The sequence below is a fragment of the Centruroides vittatus genome, unplaced genomic scaffold (assembly GCF_030686945.1).
Source record: "Centruroides vittatus isolate TY-2023 unplaced genomic scaffold, ASM3068694v2 contig_359, whole genome shotgun sequence".
NCBI lineage: Eukaryota > Metazoa > Arthropoda > Arachnida > Scorpiones > Buthidae > Centruroides > Centruroides vittatus.
Window position 1 is genome coordinate 1,901,192 of NW_027122182.1, and position 10,871 is coordinate 1,912,062.

General features: G+C 31.3%; 1 protein-coding gene across 1 annotated transcript; it reads right to left on the reverse strand.

Annotated features, from left to right (window-relative positions):
* Positions 1-10,155: 10,155 nt before the first annotated feature.
* LOC136974955 (uncharacterized) lies at positions 10,156-10,871 on the reverse strand. The gene has a single exon (XM_067269952.1). The coding sequence runs from the start codon at positions 10,869-10,871 to the stop codon at positions 10,209-10,211; it is 663 nt and encodes a 220-aa protein (XP_067126053.1). The 3' UTR covers positions 10,156-10,208.

Consider the following 10,871-nt stretch of genomic DNA (forward strand, 5'->3'; position numbering starts at 1 on the left):
CAAATGAAATTATTACATTAGCCCTTAAATATTAATATAAATTCGGTAGAGAAAAGATTGTATATTTTACAACATTTTAGTTTTATAAAAAATTATTTAACACTGTTCAAAAAAAGTAACATTAGCCTACTCTTAAATAATTACAATTCTTATTATTTTACTTCTGTATTTATGGAATACGAAAAAAACTAAAGAAATTCAGTAGAAATAGAACTTGCGAATTCCTAACACGTGATTTATAGCAGGGAATGAAAACAGAAAATTTAAGACACTAGTCTATGGTATTATGGAAGGATCTAACAAAAGAGGCAGACCATATAGAAAATGAATTGATGACGTAAAGAAGTGGTTTAAAGCGAATGAAGAATGTGCAGGAATTGAGAAATTTGGCAATGGATAGAGAGAAATGGAAGGAAACAGTGGAAAAGACATCAGACACCAACGGAGCCCAGGGTTGATGAATTTTTGCAATCGACAAAAAGATCTCATTTCGTTCATACTTGAAATAAATCTAATAATATATTAATAATATACTGTATATATATGTAATACAGGTATTTTCGGTAGCCAAACGTTAGGCCAGTGATGCCAAAATTTTCAAATTGCGCATAAGTCGTAGGTAGGTGACCACAACTATATCGTATATCGCATAAATAGCCTATTTCCATCGTAAGCGATGTGCCAAATATGTTCGCGGGCTATGGACAACTTCTGCGTTCGGTCATGGAAAAGTATTTTTCGAAAACTCTGTTTATATATAGTAATTCACGTTAAGGGTAATGGCCCTGTACGTCATACTTTTCCTTTAACAACAGAGTCGTGCCAGTCGTCTATTAACTGCTTTCGAGGCAAAAGTTTTGAATCGAAATAACACTACTTCCATTTGGATTCAGAGGGTCTCAAAACGTGAAGATTTGGAAAAAAATCTCTGAGGGTCAAATTTGACACGATTCTATTACTTCCCTTTATGTATAAATAAAAGCCGGGGAAGAGAAAGTAGCAGCATATTCTCTCCAATGTAATTGTGAACAAAGAAAAACATACATAGAGCTATTTTTATTTTCATTTTTTAATATGAAAAATTAATACATCATTTATTTAATTTGAATAGTCGAATCGTTGGCAGAGGAGAATAAAATTACTTTTGCTAATAATAGAAATGAAAGCTATGAGGTCAAGACTTAATAATAAGATCGTTAGTATTGTTAACAATAATAATATTTATTTAGTCATACTGGGAAGAACCCATGATGCGGGGAATACAAAAATCAATACATAACATTTATACGTTACAAACTAAACTAATATACAAATACAATTCATAAGTCATTACAGAGAAAATTAAAATATACATAAAAAAAACAAATATTATACAAAGCGATATCAAAAAAAATATATATATAAAAGAAAATTGTGGGGAGAACTATCCGAACAACAAAGAACATTATATAAAAGAAATCACACCCACCTATAAAAAAACAGAATTAAGTTGTTACGACAGAAACTGGATAGACTCCCCAGGCCTAAAATATTGCTGCCAATTGTAGGCAAATGTCCTGACAGAGCTTCTAGATATCACCCGAAATTATCCTAAGGTATTTCGAATGCCTGGATTTGTTTCCAGTACCTAAAAGATATAAGTTGACGTTTTTACCGCTCAGCCATCTTGTCTTATCATAGGCATTATAAATGTTATATTTAATATTGTATATTAAAGGATAGTAATTAAAGCACTATAATTCAGCACTGTTCAGAAAGAATTTTCTCAGTTCATGTGAAATTAACTCGGGTATGGTAACCTTTCACGATATTCCGGTAGATATTTTAGTAAAAATAAAATTATCATCAGAACATAGCGCAGAGCATTTTTGAGTTACCAGGTGTATGATCTAATTCTAATGTGTTTTTACTTGTGTCAATACCACGAATGTCAGGTTTATGAAGTGTTGCAACCAGTCCTGTATCATCCGGACAATCCGGGTGAATACCAGACTGGTTGCAACACTAGTCTGGAATTTAAAAACCTATTTCTAAAAACTGCAATAATATGTGAGATAAGCCGGGGGCGAAGGGGGACCATCTCTATTGAAAACTTACTCGGTAAGGCCTGAACTCATTGTCTGTGGACGGCTTTCAAGGAAGTGTCCGCATGATTGTGAGATCTGGCCGACATCAGGATTGACACCAGTTAGGATGCGATTTAACTTTATGCTAACTCGCGATTCTTAAATAAAGGTGAACAGGAGGGTCGTTCAAACTGTGGAGTTGCGAGTGCGCGCAGGAACGTCGAGAGGGTGTCCGTTTTCCCGAGTGAGCGACAAGCAAGTTTTAACAAACAACAAAATTTTTTATATATATATAAAAGAAATATTCTAGGATACAAAAGAAAATACAAGTTATATGAATTATTATGGCGATTACGTGCGGATATATTCAAATCTTACAAGGCATCGCAACTATTCTACTTCCTATACTTCTATTGTAGTAAGAAAAAGTAATTTAATTAACAACAATGACAAAGTAGACTTGGTTAAAAAATTAGTTTTACCAATGAAAGTATACAACATATGTCACGATATCAATAATTCTGTTTTCTGAGTTGAATTTCTATATGAAATGATGAGTTAAACATTTCTTGCAATGATTTAAATAAATTTGACAATTTATATTTTCAGTTCGAAACAACAAATGTTTTCAATTTTAATAATGCATATCAGTGGCTATTTACTAACAACATATTAATCATACATCGAGATTGAATTAAAATTCTTTAAAAGTTTTATTAAATGGAGCTGAAATTATATATGTTTTACGATAGCAGCCTACTATAATATAATAATTCATGTCGATTTATTGCAAATATTTAAAATAATTTCCTTCAATCATGTAAAGAAAGTAAACAAAAGATAATTACAGCTCTCGCTTAAAATTGTTTCTGGTAGAAAGAATTTTGATTCAATTCCGTAAATGATATTAAATCATTTTTAAAAGCGTAATAAAGTCATAAAATTAAAAATTGAATTTAAAGTACGTGGAAGTTCTAATAAGTTAGGCGTTGCCAATTAGTTCGTTTTAAATGTAATATAAATTCTTTGAAATTTCCAAACAAAAATCAATATTACACCATAGCAATGCAACGTCATACAAAGATCTTAGTGTGTTGCAGTTGTTATATTCTGCTTGAATAGAATATTTCGTGGAGAAAAATAATTCGTTTTACTCAAAGAAGAAATGTTGTCACTACGAGAAAAAGAACGTTGTATTGGATACATATTATTACCGACATTTAATTCAGCGAAGATATTTGGACTGTATTTCTGGAGTCCGTGCCAATGCCTAAAAGAAGAAAATGAAGCAAACGGTTATATTCGATCAATATTATTCAAATTATATACTTCATTTCTTGAAGTATTATTATGGATCCTGGCTTTTTTTTCTCTGGTAAGATTGTACAACAACGATCTCTACATTTTCAGAATCAACAAGATGTTTGGAGATTATGCTTTGCAAGCATCTGCAGTGAGTGCATTTTTAGCAATATATATTGCTGGGCAGTTCAGTGTTGTCAAAAGAAGCAAAATTAATATTTATTGCGTCGTCAGCAGTTGTCGAGAAGAACATAAAATAAGCCAAAAGCTAGAAGTGTATTCATTGAGTTTCTTATCTTTGTTATTTCTCTTATTTATCGCAATAACTATAATTTCTGAAATTACATTTTATGTTGAAATAAATAAACAAAATGGAACAGACACAGAAGCATTTCTTGCGTGTTTTATTCACGCTTTCTGGTTCATTTATTCTGCGGGTCAGATTCTATCTCTTGTTTTTATCTGTTCAATAATAATATTTTTACTGCACAAAAGATACCAAAGGTTGTCAGAAGAAATAGCTGAAATAAGTAGTGACAAAGATTTCCTACACGAGACATTGCAAGAAATATTGAAAAATCAGGTTGAACTTTGGGAATATTTCAAAAAGATTAACGAAGAATGGGACATTTTTTTACCTTTTTTTTACACTTGTTTTCTCTACGGAACCTCTTTTATTTGGTATGCAACAATATTTGTTAAATTACACGCAATGGTTAAATTTTTCTATGCAGTAATATCGTTGCTTCTTGCGTTTGGATTAATTTCCGTTTGCTGGGCTCTCTCTCACTTCACATCTACGGTATGTGATCATTATTCTTTATTCAATTCCTAAAACTCCCCTAAATTAATGTGTTAAGGTTAGCATTGTAACAAATTGTTAATTTGAGTATTTTAAATTTTTTACTTATATTTGCATAAATTTGAATACTTTTTATATGAATATTTATTCAATTATCTTAGGAGTACATAACTGTATTGTGTTTTGATCGTAATAAGTATTATAATTGAAAAATGCATAGCATTTGTCGATAATATATATAAACTAACATATACATAATTACAAATATATATATATATATATATATATAACAATATATATATATATATATAATTATCTCTTTAATCCGAAAAAAATTACAAGAATTCCCGTAAACTATCTTACAGCCTTCAGGTCAGAATATCCTTTATTAAAGATACAGATTACATATGCATTTCGGGCTTATTTTATCGTTAAGCCCCTCTTTAGTGCTATACCAAATAATTTCAAATCTTCCAATGAATTCATAGAATAATCTATATTATTCTTTTGTCAGATGTACGATAATTTCATAAGTATTGAAAAGGTTTCTTCTGCAAATCTCCCATTGACATTCAAATTTAAGGTATGTAAATAACTTTAATAACTCCATCATAAATCGTAACTGTGAATTCTTACGGAATTTAATTAGTTTAATTTAATGTCTGTCTTTTTTAACATGTTATTTTCAAACAGAATATTAACTACTTCAATAAGCGTAATTGAACTTTTCATAAACAGCTTTATTCGCTACCGTTTAAAGGAGTTTGACTGCTTTTAGTCAGCACAATAATTTTAAGTAGTAACTCAATGAACATCATAAGATTTCGAATCTCAATTCAAAATTGCGGATAATACTAATTTTTCATTTCAGTTATTTTTATATAACATGTTAATAATTAAATACAGGTACATACTAAAAATTTATTATAGCTCTCACCTAATATACTTTTTATTAATTAACACAGACTACAGTTTCACGTGAATTTGTACAAAAAAAATGTAAACTAGACGTCCTACTACAACCTTTTTAGTCGAAACAAACAGGTTGTTAGAATAGTTTATTGTGAATAAATAACATTTTCAAATTATTCATTAATTTTACGAATTTATTGTTAAAAGATAAACAACTTTATGAAGAGATTTGGAAAGATTCCTCTCGGAATATCTATTGGCGGATTCTTCTATATTAAACGGAACTTCTTGATAAGGGTATGTTTGGATTATTTGCAGTATATATATAAGCACATATCTGTTCATAAAGCACCGTTATTTACAGGTGATAAGTGCCGTCTATTCGACATTTTCTTCATTCGTTCAAGTCAGTGGAATTTTGAAAAAGGAAACGAAGTGTATTGTCAAACAGGAAAACAATACACATCGTATTTAAGTGTTCTTTATAAATAATTAATCAAATGACTGGGAAGCTAACTATAAAACATTTACAACGTTAAATGCTATAGTAACGTTTAATTTTATACACTAAATTATTTCAAAAATGAATGCATCGATTGTGGAAATAAAATAATCATATTAGATCTGTAAAATATTTCTCCATAATCTGTATTCTGATTATTATTATTAAGAATTGCGACTTTCGATTGTTTTTTAAAAAAAAGGTCACGTGAAATCTTTCGATATGTTTTAAAATTTAATAGTGTAGCATCATTTTTAGTATCTTATGCTGGTTTCTAATAATTATTTGTTAGGAAATAATAAGAGAAAAATTATTATATATATTGCATGCTTGTAAATGCATCGCACTACATTGCTGTAATTAATTAGTATTGTATTCTCTGTATAATTGTACAATAAATTTGTATTATACTTTGATTAATGTTCACATTATATATACAGCGTGTCTCAGTTACAAGTTTCAAAACTTCTAACAGGGGTAGGGTGCATTCCGACGACTCTGAATCATATAGCAATTTGGGTCGGAAATGCTTTACTCACGGGGTAGATGGCGTCACATTTGGCCAACAGTGGATCGGACATGGTGGTCCCGTGTGTTGGCCTGCTCGGTCACCAGACCTATCATGTCTTGATTTTTATTTCTGGGGGCATATGAAAACACTGGTTTATGACACCTCCGTTGACAATGCTGAGGAGCTGGTTGCAAGAATCGCAGTAGCTGTCGGAGAAATTCGAGATGAGCCTGGATTATTCCAGAATGTTCGTAATTCCAAGCGCCGTAGACGTGAAGTCCGCATTGCAGTCAGTGGAAGAAACTTCGAAAACTTTCTTTGACCCTTTTGTTTTTGTACATTTATTATTAAAACGAATATTCACTTACGGTCTTCTTCTTTATGACGTTTCTGTGTACGTCACCTTGCATTGCTATATGATTCCGAGTTGTTGGGTTGCACCCTACCCTCTTAGAAGTTCAGAAACGTTTAACTGAGACACCCTTTATATATAATGTGAACATTAGTCAAAGTATAATACAAATATATTACAATATAATATATATATGTGTGTGTGTTACAGTAAAAAAACGCGTTTTAACTAAAAACGGGTTAACTAGATGAAACTCGTTTTTTCTGGATGTCATTGTTAAAACCCGTTTTGTCTAGTTAAAACTAGAATTTACTGCTGTACATGTTTTGATTTTAGATAAAACTAGTTTTAACTTTTAACATAGTTAAAACTAATTTTAGCTACATAAATATGTTTGGGGGAAAATAAAGTGATGATTGAGATTAAAACATTTGTATTATTTAATACAATATTTATTGAAAATATTGGTCACACATCTGTGTTATTAACATTAATTAACCCTTTGTCCCTGAAGACACCGATCGATCGGTATCCTGGCTTTTTAAGCAAAACTTCGAGGGTACCGATTTATCGTTACTTTGGTAAATATCGATTTTTGTAAAATTTATTAACAACAGATATAATCTCGCTCGATATGAAGTGAATAAAATATAATAATTCATTATATTAGATGATAGCAGTATAAAATTTTGATTTCAAACAAATGTTTGATGTAATGTGCGATAATTTCACAACGAATAAACATACATGCATAAGTGTTAGAATATTGTTTTGTACAATTCGATATATGTCTTTCTGGCTCAGTGCCAGCAAACAACTATGTAACTAGACAATGTTAATATTCACAAAATGTTACAAATTACCAAGTTTATGTGTCAGTTCTGATATATATTATTTTTTTTCTTATAAATTTTTCTAATAAAATGTATTGAAACGTATCGTATTTAAAACTAAAGATATTAATAAATTTAAGCGATTTTTTTCATATAGATATAATGATAATTTGATTTTTGGTGAACTTTTAAAATAATATCGCCTGACTGACCTATATTGCCTTAGGATCGCAAAATAAACATAAAACAAGATGTCGGGGGAAAAGGGTTAAAGCGATACAAAATTACTCATACACTATAGGAACGTGTTAGCTGAATGACTTGGTCGAAACAGTTTTTACTAAGCCATTTTGTTAATATCCGTTTTGTCTAGTTAAAACTAGTTTTAACTCAAATTCATTTCTGACTAGCAGTAAATTCTAGTTATAACAATGACATCCAGTAAAAACTAGTTTTAACTAAAAACGGGTTTTTACTGTAACATATATATTGTAATATAATACTTGTCTTTACACTGTTCGCTGTTATTTGTTCAATTAAATCATTTAAATATACACGCAGGACTTAAAACACAGCCCTGTCTAACCCCAGTAGCAGTGAAAAAAGACCTAGAACAGAGACGACCCCATTTAATCTTTACATTAGACTCACTATATAATTCTGTAAGTAGAGAAACAAATTTAAAACTAATGCCATATTTCAAGAGTTTTTTTCCACATTAAATTCCTATCTACAGTATCAAAAGCTGAGGACAAATCAACAAAGAATGCATAAACTTTTCGCCTTTTCCTCATTAAAGTCTTAGTAATAATGGTATGCAGAATAAATACATTATCTATCGTAGAATATTTTTCACGAAAACCGGCCTGATTCTCAAATAAAATATTGTTTAAATTTAACCAAGTAACCAACCTGTGATACAATATATTACAAAAAAATCTTTGACACACAGTTCAGCAGTGAAATTCCTCTATAATTACTAGGGATGGATTTAGAGCAATTTTTATATACCGGACATAGAATAGCACTGCCTCAATCTTTTGGGACTACCCCCGTTCTCAAGATTCTATCAAAACTTCTAAGCAGTATCGGAAAAACAGAATCCATCCTCCAAAATTCAGAAGGTATACCATCAACCCCAGGCGCAGAACCAACTTTAACTTTACTTAAAACATAGCTCAATTCAGAGTCCATAATGTCTACATCCAAAATTTCATCAGACCAAATTAAACACTCATTGAAGACAGACAAATCCACACTATAAGGAAGTGAAGAACCATATAAAGAATAAAAATAAGTAAACCACTCCTCCAAAGAAATATACACTTTACTATTATACTTTCTAATTTTACACAAATTCCAAAACCATTTGTTATTTTTACGGAAAATATCCGAATACTGAACCGTATACAAGAACTTTTTTCTTAGCTAAACAAAATTTTTTTAACCAAACCACGAAATAACACAAATAATTTACGATACGATTCAAAACCATTTTTCTTAGGCGTTCGCCAAGCTCTATTTCTGTTACGGATCATTAGGCGACAATCCAGCTCAAACCAATTGTTAATATTTATATAGTCCTTTGGTTTAAAGTTCATATTATGGGAGTTAGCTATTTCGACAATTACTTTACTAACATCTTGATAAAGAAACAGAATCACAATCTAACAAATATTTCTCAAAATCAAGCACAAATCTGTTCATAGTCTCATCATTCCAAAAGATTCTTTCGTAAAAACTGCCCTAATTAGTCACCTTAGGTTGAACAGGATTGTCAAAACATAATACAGTAGAGCGTCGATAAGTGGAACGTCGGTAAGTGGAATGGCCGGAAAGTGGAACGATTTTCAGTCGGACTGTGTCGTGCTGAATCGAATGTTTTTGATACTAAATTTACTTCTAAAGTATAATTTTTCATGTTTTTTATATTCTTTAATATATTTATTTTGTTTGTACAAAATGCAGAAATAATTTTTAACGATACGATAGCCTCGATGATTATTATAAAAATTTTCGTTAGGCTTAAAATCGACGAAAATTCAACAGGAAGCGACATGCAACGGAGAAAAATTTGAACATCGGACAGGTTAATGTATTTTTTCGTACAAAGTCGGAAACTGGAACAAATCATTAACTGGAAGGACCCCAGTCCCCAATTGGTTCCACTTTTCGACGCTCTACTGTACTATAGGAAAATGATCCGATAAACAACAATCATCAACAAAAAAAGATTTAACACAACCCCATCCACAGGAAGTTGTTAGACCAAAATCAATAACCGATGATCCCAAACTGGACACAAATGTATATTCACCGGCTTCATCACCCGACATTCTACCATTTATTATTATTAGGTTTTTATCTATACAGAACTGAAGCATCTTTTCACCTCTGCTGTTTACGATAGCATCCTTAGATGTTCTGCTTCTTTTAGCATAATCAATACCAAAACATCACCGATATATCAGGGATAACATTTTCCGCACCCATCCGAGCATTAAGATCACCCAAAATAATTAGGTTAGAGTCTTCATTGATGAAAATTAATTAAAATCTCAAATTTCCTGCCAACTATGCTCTTGCATATAAACAAAACATAACAAGAATTCACCCGCAGGGAATATGATATTAATCAAAACCAAAAAATCATCTCTATAAATTACTTTATAACAAAAACATACTTTTATAAACAGCAGCCATCCAGCCTTGAATCTACCCCTATTACCATCTCGGAAAGCATCACCAATGATACAATTATAATCCGATAAAACCTCAAAATTACTTTTATTACCTTTAGATGAATGCCAAGTTTCAGATAAAAAAAATTATATCAAATTGCGATATATACTTCCAAAATGAGTTCGGCTTATTTTTGATACCGGCGCAATTCCACGCCACTATAGAGGTAGCCTGGATTAGTGGTTGCTATGAAGAAACAATAATAATTTTACCCAAATTCTCATCATATCCGTATTTCACTCCATCAATAAATATTTTATCATAGGTTAAACGAATTCTATGAGCACCTTCTGATTTCTTCTGCCTTCCAAACACACACAACTTATACCTAATGTCTCTTAATCGTTGAGAAAAGTCATCGTTAACAAATACATTTAAGTTACGCGACTCAAAAACTGCTTTTTTATAGGATAATTTATCACTAAGAGAACTAAACTGACAAATTATTATTCTAGGCCTATCACCAAATTTTTTACCGACTCGTCTGGCATCGACATATCGCAACAGAGACAAATTCAACTTATTCACAGCAAAAGACTTCACTGCCTCTAATGTATCCATTGCCGATTCTCCGGCTCCCTCCTCCAAACCGTGTATCACTAAGTTATTAATTCTCCGCCGATTGTCCATATAATCCATCTCTCGTTCCATTTTCGACACTTTCATACTGATATTATCAATAAGGGAGGAGCTCATCGTCTCCGACCCACCCGAACCAATCCTGGTCTCAATATTAACTAATCTAACCTCAAAATCAACAAGAGCCTCGTCCACGTTCTTAAGCCATTCCGTAAGATGGTCGAGTCGCTTTATAAAATCCTCCACCTTACCATTAACAGCAGCGTGCAT